The 14441-nt window shown below is 46.2% G+C and overlaps 2 protein-coding genes across 4 annotated transcripts in view; one reads left to right on the forward strand and one right to left on the reverse strand.

The window, feature by feature from the left end:
• LOC139278466 (uncharacterized) overlaps positions 1–14076 on the forward strand; it is a 39735-nt gene extending 25659 nt beyond the window's left edge. Inside the window, exons 3-5 of one of the 3 annotated variants that reach the window (XM_070897280.1) lie at positions 255–3176; positions 5364–5512; positions 5596–14076. In XM_070897280.1, coding sequence (XP_070753381.1) covers positions 11362–12477 — 1116 coding nt within the window. In that variant the 5' untranslated portion in view covers positions 255–3176; positions 5364–5512; positions 5596–11361 and the 3' untranslated portion in view covers positions 12478–14076. Of the gene's footprint in view, positions 1–254; positions 5513–5595 lie in introns of those variants that run through there. The other 2 variants (XM_070897281.1, XM_070897279.1) reach the window with 2 other exon arrangements.
• shank3a (SH3 and multiple ankyrin repeat domains 3a) overlaps positions 1–14441 on the reverse strand; it is a 1463579-nt gene that overhangs the window by 10550 nt on the left and 1438588 nt on the right. Inside the window, exon 22 of the mRNA XM_070897277.1 lies at positions 517–551. Coding sequence (XP_070753378.1) covers positions 517–551 — 35 coding nt within the window. The remainder of the gene's footprint in view (positions 1–516; positions 552–14441) is intronic.

The following is a 14441-nucleotide window of genomic DNA, read 5'->3' on the forward strand; positions in this document are numbered from 1 at the left end:
CGGTTGAAACTAAACTCAAATTTAATGAATGTAGAACCCATGCAGGGGGGTGGTATGAGGAGTCTTTTATCCCATCAACTTGTGCTGGATTGTATCCCAGGCCCGAGAGTCCAAGGGACAGTGTGCTGGGCCACTTAATACCCAGGCACAATTTTTTTAAACGTGCAAGTGACAGAGCATCATCAGTAGTGGGAGGGGGATTCTAGACTCTGAAATTAAGAATTTGTTCTTTTATATCTGTGTTCACTTTCCAGCTGGTGATCCAAGCAGAGTGGGGCCGGCGGCGACCGACTTGGTGGAGGACAGCCCGTGGAAGGGTTAGAAATAGCTCAAATTAAAAAAAAATGAAACACGAAATACACACACACACGCACACACACACACACAGCGAGTACAGTCCGACACTTTAACTTCACCATGGGCAGCATTCACGGTCTACTGGACAGCGGAATTAAAACAATCCAAACAAAACCCAAAAGGGGGAGTGGGATGTGGTGAATGGTTGTGAGCACTTACACAATTTGCTCACCCTCCTGAGGCTCGAGGTGATTCTAGACAGAGCACCACAACGCATGCACAGTGAGCGGAAAAAAAAGAGGCAATGAGAGAGAAATGTTAGCATCAATCCATGAATATGACCAGACATTTCCACTACAAACACTAACAGTAAACACTTTCCATAATAGACTTGCTTCACATCCCTTCAGAGTCTGAGTTGCACCTCTCACCCTCCTGGCCTTCCCTCGGTCGCACTACTCAACAAGGACTTGAATCAAACAGCAACCTGTGATGTGCTTGCTCTCAACTCCGAGTATGAGGTAAAGGAGATTTAAAAGAGCAAGCAGCTGCAAGGGATTCTAGAACCCTACCTCATAATCTGGAGTATCATGTTCAAGAACAATGCCCAGTTCCGGAGGGCAGAAGATTCTAGAATTCCAGTGACGATTAAAGGCACTACAAAAATCTGGAACGTGACGCTGTGCACAAAGCACCCGGTTCCAGAACTCCGAACTGCCAAGGAAGAAGCTGGGTTCTGGAACTTGTAGTTGTTACTGAGGGAACCAGGTTGTAGTGCTGTTACTAAGGAGACCAGATCCAACAACTTTGTGGTGTGCTAGATTCTGTTGCCAAGTGGACCAGATTCTTGAGGTTTTTGAGTCGTTGCTAGGGAACCAGGTTCCAGTACTCTGTGTTGTCACTCAGGAACCTAGATTCTAGAAGTCAGTGCCATCATTGAGTGTGCTGGATTCCAGAACATACACCTTTTAAAATGAATTAAGAAAAATTGAGTCAAGAATAAACGGAACAGCTGGGAATATGGTACAATTTTAAAGGAGATTTAAGATAATTGGTAGAAGAACCAGAGGGGAGATGAGGACAAAGTTTTTTACCCAGAGAGTTGTTATGATTTGGGATGCAGTGCATGAATGGGTGGTGCAAGCAGATTCAATAGTAACTTTCAAAAGGGAATTGGATATATACTTGAAAAGGAAAAATATGCAGTGCTATGCAAAAGACCAGGCAAGTGGGACAAATTGGATAGCTCTTTCAGCATGATGGGTCAAATGGTCTCCTTCTCTGCTGTAAGATTCTATGAAACAGTGGGAGTGAACATAGGGAGTTAAAACATAAATTGCCTGGGATATGTTTCTGGGCTCGGAGCCATGCTAGGGAGCAGTGTAATAAGTCAAACCTAAGGAAAATATGTTCCTTTGTGCGTGTGAACCTCATGTTCCGTTATACTTAGTCCAACAATGTCCCCATCCTCTCAGCCGCAACCTCTCTTGCACAAGTGGGACATTTCCATTCTGTGCCAAGCTAAAGGGCAGTTATATATTGCGCAGCTGCACTTATCGTGAATTACAGTGAAAGCCACCAATTCACTTCACGCAGCAAACCACTGCAACCATAGACTTGTTCGAGCTGTCCCTTGAATGGGAACTCGGAAAGTAGAGATGGACAGTGGTGTAGTAATGGGAGATTCTATGGAAGAATGGACTAGACGGAGTATTTATATTTATAAGGATTTTTACCAGCTTCCAAAATTAATTACAAATGGAATGTATGAATTTTTCATCTAATCTTTAAGCTCACCGCTGTCCTGCCAACGGTGTCAATCAAGAGTTTGCATCGGGGCGTTTTTCCCCTGTCCCTCTGGCATCAGGTAAGATTGTGTAGAGTACGTGGGTATGTGGGGTCTGAGTGTGTTGGATATGCAGTCAAACACAGAGTACTGTCCTATCAGTGTCCCATATTAACAATAACACTTTTGGAGAAAAGGAGCTGAGATCTGAAGGGACTTTGAAACAAGTCTAATCTGATCTTAAAATTCCCTGTTGGCAAATGAGGCAAACATTAGCAGCCAAAATCCTTAAACAGCCAAAGCCATGGTATGTTCTCAGTGAATGGTGTGTCCCATACAGGGAGGTCCATGCTAACCATTTCACACACAAATGCAATAGTTACACATTATCAAGGAAATAGGTCACGTTGCAGTTTAATTCTTTTCTATGATGTTCCATTGTCAGTACGATGCCATGGGCTGTGGTGGGGTGTGAGGCTGGTAGTATCACTGTATCAGTGTCTTTATTACTGTGGGTTTTACTGAGTTTATTCCCCTTGGATTAGATGGATAGAGATGAGCCTACATCATTGGCACCTGTTTCATGATTTGGGGCTCAGTTGTAGCCCGCCCCACCTTCATCTCTGACCCCAGACAGGCTTGCTGCTCCACGTGACTTTCAGCCCAGTTGTGGATTATTGACCATGCTGGGACTCAGTGCCATTCAGGGCCCTGCCTGATTGTGAGTTAATGACCATGCTGGAGGTGAGTACCATTCAGAGCCCTACCCGGTTGTGGGTTATTGACCGTGCTGGAATTCAGTGCTGTTCTTCTTTCACTGCACTCCAGTATAAGAACTCAAGTAAAAGAGTCCCAGTAAAATAGGACTGTCTAACAGAACTATTTATGGATCTTGTAGTCTTCATTCTTTTTCTCTGGTAGGTGCGCAACCTCCACCTTGGAACAGGCCATAGTGGCACAATTGGAATCAAGAGCTTAGTGTGCTGAGGAAATCGCAGGTGCAGGCCTGTCTGTCATTACTCTGTATTGCAGCTTTCCTGAGATTCCTGAGAACAAGGGATTGGATGGGACTGTGGACCTCGACAAAAAATCAGTGAGTAACACTGACCAACACTAAGCTGACAGAACCCGATCAATGCAAAATACAGGATGGTCCATCGACTGAGTCTGGCTCCCTGGCCCTCAATGGATCTTGCATGGTGTTTTACATCACCCTCTTCCATACGCAGTTAGGTCTAGGATTCTCTAACTATTTTTAGGAGGCCAATTTTGAACTTATGATCTTATTCCCTATCTCTGTAACCTCATCCAGCCCTACAAACCTCCGAGATTTCTGAGCTCCTCCAATTCTCGCCTCTTGTGCAACCCCAATTTTAATCGCACCAACATTGGAGGCTGTGCCTGCAGCTGTCTAGAATTCCCTCTCTAAATCTCTCCCCCCATCTCCCTCTCACTTCACCTTTTAAAATGCTCTTTAAAACCTAACTCTATGACCCATCTGTCCTAATATCTCCTTATGGGGCTTGGTGTTAAATTTTTTTTGATAACGCTCCTATGAAGCGCCTAGGGACGTTTTAGTATGTTAAAGGTGCTATTTAAATGCAAGGTGGTGGTGTTATTTATCAAACTAACTGAATGCCCTCACTGGATTGGCATGAAGACTCATCGTACCATCTCTTGCTCTAAAAGGGCATTAAGCCTTGGCTCAGTGGTTACACTCTTGTCTCTGAATACAACGGTTGTGGGTTCAAGCCCCACTTCTGGGACTGGAGCACATAATCCAGGCTGATGCTGCAATGCAGTACCGAGGGAGCACTGCACTTTCGGAGCTGCCATCTTTTGGATGAGACATTAAACTGAGGCCCCATTTGCCCTTTCAGGTGGTCGTAAAAGATCCCATGGCACTATTCGAAGAACAGCAGGGAAGTTCTCCCGGTGTGGTGCTCAATATTTATCCCTCAAACAACATCACTAAAACAGATTACCTGGTCATTTATTTCATTGTTTGTGGGAGCTTTTTGTGTGCAGATTGACTGCCGTGTTTCCTACACTACATCAGTGCCTACACTTCAAAAGTACTTAATTGGCTGTAAAGTGCTTTGGGATGTCTTGAGGTCATGAAAGACCCTATATAAATGCAAGTTCTTTCCTTTTACATCACACCCTCCCTCACTGAGTTAGGTCTAGTATTCCCAAACTATTTTCACATGTTTAGAAGCACAATATTGAAGTTAAATTATCTTATTTATCGAACTAACTGAATGTCCTCACTGTATTGGCATTACGACTCATCACACCATCTCTTGCTCCAACTTGTTTTCTTACCCTGGACCTCAAACCTATGCCACTGTCAGACCTTGCTTCCTCCTACAGTCTTCAGGCTTTTAAAAACCAAGGTTGGAATCAACTAACCGATACTTTCTGATATCTCATTTTATTGTTGCTCTTTCAAGCCTTACGCTAACTGCCTGGCCATTTACGAAGATTTCTTAATTTGTGCCATCGAGATGGAGAAACAATATTTCTGTTTTGTCACTAAGTGTCTCCCTTCCCATTCTAAACACTGCTGTCATTGAACATGTTCATTCCCAGTTCTTGAGTTCAATACTGACTCCTATGGATCAATCTAGGCCCAGATCAGTTTGTCTGTAGCCAGAATTAACAACTAATTCCTTAAATCGACCTAGGCCTAGATGTGACCTTACATGGACTCCTCTGGTTCACGCGCAGCTCCAAGTATAGATCTGTTCTCTGGCCTAGTTTAAAGGGCCACTATCTGTGTAGAAATTCTGGGCAAATACCAAGTCGCATCACCTCGTATTCAGAAGATTGTGGATTGAAGCCCCACTCCAGAACCTGAACACACCATCTAGACCGACACTCCAGGGAGTACTGCATTGTCGGAAATGTCATCCTTCAGATGAGATGCTAAACCTGATGTCCCGTCTGCCTGATCTGATAAGCGTAATGATGGAAAGGGAAGATGATAGGGTTGGTACTCTAGAAGAATGGAGGTGAAATAGGTTGACAGGCCTTCAATACTTCAACCAAACTTGCAATTTTTGGTTTCTGCTGAGCTGCGCACCTGGTTTTGGTGTGATGTGAATGATTACATTATCACACCTTGCATTTGTAAACAAATTAAAACAATGCACCCAATGCATGAAGACGTGCCCCTTTAAGAACCATCTAAAGTAAGACTACCTAGCATTTTATATGACTGGTCAACTTTTGTGTTAATTTCAAAGTTTTGACAAATTCACTCTTGTCTTTTACCTAGAAGGCCAAAAGCCCGGGTTACGAGTGGGCCACTGTTTTACACTGTGGTCTTGTTCCCAGAAAACTCTGGTTATCTACAAGATTAAATAAAAACAGAAAAGTCCATAAATGCTCAGCAGGTCAGGCAGCAACTGTGGAGAAACGAAAAAGGTGAGGTTAACTTGATACTTCATCAGAAAGTCCCTGGTTCATAGACCTGAAACGTTAAAATCATTTTTTTTCTCTCTCCACAGATGCTGCCTGTTGAATGTTTCCAGCATTTTATGTTTTTAGTTCAGATTTTCATCATCAATGGCTTTTGTTACCTACAAGCTTGTTTCTTTGAGTTCTTCAAAATATTGGTTTATTTGGTCTGCTATCAATCTGACTAATTACTCCCACCTTCACTTTTAGTCCAACGTCAATTAACATTCTTAAGAACAGAAGAAATAGGAACAGGAGTAGGCCATATGGCCCCTCAAGCCTGCTCTGTCATTCAATAAGATCATGGCTGATCTACCTCAACTCCACTTTCCCATCCCCATAATCCCTTAATTACCTTAGTGTCCAAAATCTATAAATCTCAATCTTGAATATACTCAACAACTGAGCATCCACAGCCCTTTGCGGAAGAGAATTCCAAAGATTCACAACCCTTTGAGCAAAGACATTTTTCCTCATCTCAGTCTTAAATAGCCTCAGTATCACCTTTGATCCTAAAGCAGTATTTCCATTCCTGGCACTGAGCCAAGAAACTGATTCCCTCTTTATGCCAAATACTTCTTTTCTACTCAAGCTTTTATCTCTCTACTCAGCCCAGGTTTATCTGAGGGTTGAGTCCTCTCTCATATCTGAGAATACTTATTACACCTTTGGACAGAATATAAAGCTGGTAACTTGACAGGTGATCCCTCTCTCAGCTCTAATCTCTAACCTCTGTCTCTTCACAACTTTACTTTTGTTTTCCTCTATATGGCCAGTACTCCAGCGATTTTCTGTCCTTTTGCACCTCAGCTTCAGATAACCCTTCCCACACACTCTCCCTCCTCCCTGCATCTCACTACCTTGAAATCAAGATTTAATACACTGTCTACTGTATTAACTCATTCTTTCCCGGAATCTCAAAGTTATGGAATGCCTCACCTCCCTCAGTCTCCCCTCAAACTTTGGAACTCCTCCCCTCTCTGTCTCCCCATAAAAACTATGGAACTACTCACCTCCCTCCGTCACTCCTCAAAGTGTGGCAATCCTCCACTAATAAAAAAAGAACATGCCTAAGTCAACAACTTGAGATTCTGACCTCTCTTGATTGAGAGTCCAAAATTCCACCAGCATAGATTCGACCTCTCTCATTGAGAGTCGAACTTTCCACCATTAGAGATACTGACCTCTCTGATTGGGTCTAATATCCCACCATTGGAGATTCTGACCTCTCTGACTGGGAGTCAAACATTACACCATTATAGATACCAGCCTTTCTCACTGACTGAAAGTAAAACATTCAGTAAATATCAATGTCATTCAGTCAGTGACTAGGGATCAAAGGACCTGCACAATTTCATCAACCCTATCTGAAGCATTCTGCCTACCCATGCTACTGTATGTAGAGCAGTCTCTCAAAATGAGCAGACAAGGGATATCATTTATTTTAGCTATTCTGAAACAATGAAAAGTATACAGGAACATAGAGGGAGCGCAGGAGAAACAGCAAGAGATAGAGCGCGTGAGAGCAAGAGCGAGCTTGGGAAAGAGTGAGAAGCATGTGTGTGTGAGAGAGGGACAGAAATAGAGCGGTGAGATGACAGTGCCTGAGAAAGATCCTTTAGCTCAGAACAATGATGAACACCTCTATATATCCCTCAACCATACTTTCTCACTATATCCTTCAACTCCAACTTCTCACCATATCCCTCAACCTCACCATATCCCTCAACCTCACCACATCCCTCAACCCCACCTTCTCATTGTATCCTTCAACCCCAGTTTCTCACCATATCCTTCAACACCACCTTGTCACCATACCCTTCAAACTCACCTTCGCATAATATCTCCCAACTCCATTTTCTCATCATACATTTCAATCTCACCCATTTACTAGATCCCTCAACCCCAACTTCTCACCATGGCCGAGATTTTCCTTACCTCGGCGGGTCTGGGGTGGGCGACGTCGGTGGTGGGTTCCGACCCCACTGTTGACTCCATCCCGTTCTGGAAAATGATTTTATGTTGATAGGGCTTGTTAAGCCCGCCCAATGTGTTTCCCAGTCCAATTAGAGAAAGTGGGTCTGGTGACATCATTCATGATGCGTCATTAGCCGGTTTCCTTAAAGGGACCATAGCAAACTTTCTTTTAACATTTGTGCTGTCAGTGTTCTACACCATTGAAGTGCTGCAAACACTGACAGTGACTGCACAGAGGTGCAGGGCTGCACCTAGGTTCTCCCATAACATATGCTTATAGAAGGAGTCAGAGCATGCTTGAGGTCCTCTTCCCTTCAATGGGCGGAAGAGGCCTCCCCAGGAGACCAACACAGCCTGGTTGCACATTGCACAGGATGGCACAAGCGGGGATGTCATCAGGGGGACCTGGGTGCAGTAGCACAAACCTTTTAATGATCTCATTAGAACACAAAACATTAGTACAAAGCCACAGTGACCTTCATAATTTGGCCCCTTGAGCCTGCTCCGCCATTCAATAAGATCATGGCTGATCTGATCATGGACTCAGCTCCATTTCCCTGCCCGTTCTCCATAACCCTTTACTCCCTTATTGCTCAAAAATCTGTCTTATCTCCACCTTAAATATATTCAATGACCCAGCCTCCACAGCTCTCTGGACAGAGAATTCCATAGATTTGCAACCCTTTGAGAAGAAATTTCTCCTCACCTCAGTTTTAAATGGGCGGCCCCTTATTCTAAGACTATGTCCCCTAGTTTTAATTTCCCCTATGAGTGGAAATATAATCTCTGCATCCAACTTGTCGAGCACCCTCATTACCTTATAAGTTTCAATAAGATCACCTCTCATTCTTCTGAACTCCAATGTGTATAGGCCCAACCTACTCAACCTATCCTCATAAGTCAACCCCCTCATCTCCGGAATCAACCTAGTGAACCTTCTCTGAACAGCCTCCAAAGCAAGTATATGCTTCCTTAAGTACAGAGACCAAAACTATGCAGTACTCCAGGTGTGGCCTCATCAATACCCTGTACAGTTGTAGCAGGACTTCTCTGTTTTTATACTCTATCCCCCTTGTAATAAAGGCTAATATTCCATTTGCCTTCCCGATTATTTGTTGTACCTGCATACTAACTTTTTGTGTTTCATGCACAAGGACCCCCAGGTCCCTGTACTGCAGCACTTTGCAATTTTTCTCCATTTAAATTATAATTTGCTTTTCTATTATTTCTGCCAAAGTGGATAATCTCACATTTTCTCACATTATACTCCACCTGCCAAATGTTTGCCCACTCATTTAGCTTGTTCATATCCCTTTGCAGATTTTTTGTGTCCTCACAATTTGCTTTTCCACCCATCTTTGTATCATCAGCAAACTTGGCTACATTACACTCGGTCCTTTCATCCAAGTCATTAATATAGATTGTAAATAGTTGAAGATCAGCACCGATTCCTGCAGCACCCCACTGGTCACTGCCAACCGGAAAATTACCCATTTATCGCAACTCTCTGTATTCTGTAGTTAGCCAATCCTCTATCCTTGCTAATATATTACCCCCAACCCTGTGAGCTTTTATCTTGTGCATCCTGTTGTGCATCTCATCATATCCCCATCACTATGCTTCCCTACCATACTCCTTACACCTCCACCCATCCCTCTCTCTCTGGCTACATTATCACATCCCCATCTCACTAGCTACCCTTCATAATCACCCTCATCCTTGTGCAATCATACCAACTAACAACACACACGGGTAGCCACTTGGGTGTTTTATCCAATGTTCATGTTAAGTTTCTGTAAATGTACTGTCAAACATTGAAACCTTTATTTTCAACACTTTGCTTTCTTGGACAGATTTGTGTGCACCTTTGAAGGTAGCTTAGTGAGTTGCAGTGAGTGGTGAGACATAACGGTACCCTCCACAATGGTGATGAATGTGAAAGGAATGGCTTGGACATTGTAGGGATGCTTTATGGTGTTGATGTGGGGTGGTGCCCACCTGGTGCATCATGTGGCAGCCAGGGTGTACAGCGTCAAGTGAAGTAAGTCTGACCATGGGGAGGCCGTCCCTGGCCTCACGGGCAGCAATGCCCTCTGTCCTGTGCAGCATCAGTGATTGTGGAGAAGGTTGGAGTTGTTGTTGATGCTGCTGGTGTGCCTCGTGCAGCTGGTGTTGGGGCTGATCGTCGTCGGATTCTGAGGACCAAGGTGAGACAGTATAAAAGGCACCCATGCTGATGGAATATATGGCAGGTGAAGTAGAGATGAGAGAAGCATTCTGTCAATGGTGAGAGAGTTCTTTCAATGAGGTAAGAGTGAATGGAGAGTAGAAAGTAGAAATCCTGCCGAATCTGTGCTGGAAATGGTGTGAGAAACAGCTTGTGGATGAGGAAAGTGATGATCTGTCAGGTGGGAGCTTTTACTATACATTTGAAGCTGTCAAGAAATCAGCTGGAGCAATGGCCACTGAACCCCTGCCTCAGGTTGGCAGCCGTGGTCTCCGAATAGCATGGTTAAAGTGAAAAGATGTTAAAAAGAGCCTGTTAATTATCTGTTAACTAGATGGTAATGAGTTTAATTGGGTCGCCCACAGCTGCCTGTCGGGTCTGTTTAGCACCGACAGACCCGGCATTGGGAACGGCGCACTGCAGCGGGGTTCCAAGTCACTGTCAAAAAAATACACTTTCCCACCTGACCTGCCACCGATCGCGCCCGCTGACTACCTCGAAAATTCCGGCCCATATAGTTCAATCCCACCTTCTCACCATATCCATGAACCCCACCTTCTCACTCAACCCTCACCACCTCACCATATCCCTCAACTCCACCATCTCACAATATCCTACCACCCCACCTTCTCACCATATCCTACAACCCCATCTTCTTACTCAACCCCACCTACTCACCATATCTTACGATCCCACCTTATCACTCACAACCCCGCCTTCTCACCATTTCACCCAACCCCGCCTTCTCACCATTTCCCCCAACCCCGCCTTCTCACCATTTCCCCCAACCCTTCCTTCTCATCGTATCCCCCAACCCCTCCTCACCATATCCCTCAAACCCACCTTCTCACCATATCCTTCAATCTCACCTCCCTCAACCCCACCTTCTCCCCATATCCTTCAACCCCACCTTCTTCCTCCACACCATCTTCTCACCATATCCCTCAACTCCACTCAACATTGCCCCAACAATGTGCCTGTAGAAAATTTCCATTTCCTACACCATCAAGCTCAATTTTGTCTTGCATAAAATTATGTAAAAGCCTTTAATACAGCCAAATGCATATGAAAGATGTCATGTATGTAACCTTCATGTAACTGTAACCTTTATAACAACACTGCATACTGTATACACCTAAGAAATGCACACCTTGACCACAGGGGGTGAACTTGTGGGAGACACTCCTCACCTGGTCATCCAGGTATATAAAGGGAGGTCCCACGCAGGATCATCACTTCTTGGTCCTGTGAATAAAGGTTCAGGTCACAGAGTGACCTTGTCTGCAGAATGTGCCTCGTGTGAATTTATAGTAGTGTGTAAGGACATTACATTTGGCGACGAGAAACGGGAATCAACGACTCACGAGAATGGCCACCGGTAGCACAGAGGAACGGTGCTGTGTTGGTGAGGACTGGGACGATTTCGTTGAGAGGCTCCAGCAGAGCTTTGTCACGAAGGATTGGCTGGGAGACGCAGCTGCGGACAAGCGAAGGGCGCATCTACTGACCAGCTGTGGACCTAAGACGTACGCGCTGATGAAAGACCTGCTCGCACCCGAGAAGCCGGCAGACAAAACCCGGTGAGCACCTCAAACCGACGAGCAGTATACACATGGCCCGACACCGATTCTATACACACCGACATCGGGAAGGACAGAGCATACCGGACTTCACTGTGGACCTTCGGCGCTTGGCCAGCCTCTGTAAGTTCACAGAGGCCTGCAGGGGGGAGATGTTAAGGGATTTCTTTATTGAGGGCATTGGTCATGCCGGGATTTTCAGAAAGCTAATTGAGACCAAGGACATGACCTTGGAAGCGGCAGCGTTGATGGTTCAAACCTTCATGGCGGGGGAGGAGGAAACCAAGATAATATACGCGCGCAACTCTGCTTCCAATGTGGCGATGGATCAGGGAGTTAACATTGTAAACGCGACTCAGAACCTCGCAGGCGGGCAAGGGCAATTCGACACCACCCAAGCAGCAACAGACTCTAGAGTGGGTCCTCAACAGAGACAATGGCAGGTTGAACGGACATTTACGCCATCACGGTGGACAATGCGTCCCGGGATGGGGCCATTGACACCCATTAACAGAGTGCTCAAGAGTAATCAAAGAGACAATCAGAGAGGAATGCCTGGTAACAGCCCTTTTGTTCACAGCGATCTCAGCTCATGCTGGAGGTGCGGGAGCAGACATGCTGCAAAAACCTGTAGGTTTCAACAATTTATCTGTAGAAATTGTAACTTCAGTGGACATTTAGCCAGAATGTGCAGAAAGCCCGCATCGAGGCTAATTTACGAGGCAGATGAACCAGAAGAGGGGTCTGCAAGGCAGGTTGATGCTTGGAACAAAGCAATGGACGCTGAAGTTCAGCGGGTTCATGTGGCAAACATCCATAGCTCATATACCAAAACGCCACCTATGATGATGAAAGTCCTATTAAACGGCATCCCGGTACGCATGGAGCTGGACACAGGGGCCAGCCAGTCACTTATGAGTGTCCAACAATTCAAGAAACTATGGCCACTCAGAGCTAGCAGACCCAAACTAGAATGCATTGATACGCAATTACGGATGTACACCAAAGAGATCATCCCTGTGCTAGGCAGTGCAATGTTGGTGGTCACACATAATGGATCAGAGAACCGGCTGCCACTCTGGATTGTCCTGGGAAATGGTCCCGCGTTTATAGGGAGGAGCTGGCTAGCCGAGATGAACTGGAAATAGGGGGATGTGCACGCCATTTCATCTGTGGAGCGAAGTTCATGCTCACGGGTCCTACAGAAATTTGAGTCACTATTTCAACCTGGTGTCGGGACTTTCAAAGGTACCAAAGTAGTGATACGCATCACCCCGGATGCCAGACCAGTGCACCACAAAGCCAGAGCTGTGCCGTATGTGATGCGGGAGAAAATTGAGAGTGAGTTGGACAGGTTGCTAAGAGAGGGCATAATTTCGCCTGTTGAATTCAGCGACTGGGCAAGCCCCATCATCCCTGTCCTAAAAACGGATGGCTCGGTCAGGGTCTGTGGCGACGACAAGGCCACTATCAACTAAGTGTCACTACAAGACCAATACCCGCTTTCGAGAGCGGAGGATCTTTTTGCCATGCTGGAAGGCAGCAAGCTGTTCACCAAGTTGGACCTCACTTCAGCCTACATGACCCAGGAACTGGCCGAAGAATCAAAGCTACTGACCACCATCACCTCGCACAAGGGGCTGTTTGTCTACAACAGGTGTCCGTTTGGCATTCGATAAGCGGCCGCTATCTTTCAAAGGAACATGGAAAGCCTGCTCAAATCCATCCCTGGAACAATCGTATTTCAGGACGACATCCTTATCATGGGTCGAGACACTGAGGAACACCTCCACAACCTGGAGGAGGTGCTACGCCGACTGGACCAGGTAGGCCTGCGACTAAAGCAGTGCAAGTGTGTGTTTTTGGCCCCAGAGGTCGAGTTTTTGGGCAGGAGGGTTGCTGCAGACGGGATCCGAGCCCACCGAATCCAAAACGGAGGCGATTCGTCGTACGCCCAGGCCCGGCAACACGTCGGAGTTGCGTTCATTTCTGGGACTCTTGAACTATTTCGGGAACTTTCTGCCGAATTTAAGCACATTGTTGGAGCCGCTACACATGCTCCTGTGTAAGGGTTGCGATTGGTTTTGGGGGGACTGCCAGGAACGGGCTTTCAATCGGGCGCGGAACCTACTTTGTTCTAATAAGCTGTTGATTCTGTAGAACCCCTGTAAGAAATTGGTTTTGACGTGATGCATCATCCTATGGGGTTGGGTGCATGTTGCAGCAAAGTAATGATGAGGGCCAACTCCAACCTGTGGCTTATGCCTCCAGGTTGCTCTCCCAAGCAGAACGGGGATATGGGATGGTTGAAAAGGAAGCACTCGCATGTGTCTACAGGGTGAAAAAGATGCACCAGTACCTTTTTGGCAGAAGGTTGGAGTTAGAAACGGACCACAACCCATTAACATCCCTGTTGTCAGACAGCAAAGCTGTCAATGCCAATGCGTCAGCTCGCATACAGCGATGGGCTCTCACACTGGCTGTGTATGACTACATCATACGGCACTGGCCAGGCACCGAAAACTGCGCTTACGCGCTCAGCAGGCTTCCACTAGCCACCACTGAGGGGGCAGCGGAGCAAAGCACTGAGATGGTCATTGCCGTTGAAGCCTTTGACAGCGCAGGCTCCCCCATCACAGCCCGCCAGATCAAAATCTGAACCAACAGAGATCCCCTCCTATCCTTGATTAAGAAATGTGTCCTGATTGGGGATTGGGCGCCCGCACACGGAGCATGCCCTGAGGAGGTCAAACCGTTTCACAGACGGATGGATGAGCTCTCCATCCAAGCCGACTGCCTGCTATGGGGCAGCCGGGTAGTCATGTCCCAGAAGGGAAGGGAAGCATTCATCAGGGAACTCCACAGCGAGCACCCAGGCATCATGCTAATGAAGGCCATTGCCCGGTCACATGCATGGTGGCCGAGAATTGACTCAGACCTGGAACACTGTGTTCGCAGGTGCACGACGTGTCCCCAGGGAGGCCCCACTCAGCCCGTGGTCCTGGCCCACCAGGCCATGGTCACGTATTCACGTAGACTACGCGGGCCCATTCATGGGAAAAATGTTCCTCATTGTTGTTGACGAGTACTCAAAATGGATCGAGTGCATCAT

This window comes from Pristiophorus japonicus, chromosome 13, assembly GCF_044704955.1.
Source record: "Pristiophorus japonicus isolate sPriJap1 chromosome 13, sPriJap1.hap1, whole genome shotgun sequence".
NCBI classification, from domain to species: Eukaryota; Metazoa; Chordata; class Chondrichthyes; family Pristiophoridae; genus Pristiophorus; species Pristiophorus japonicus.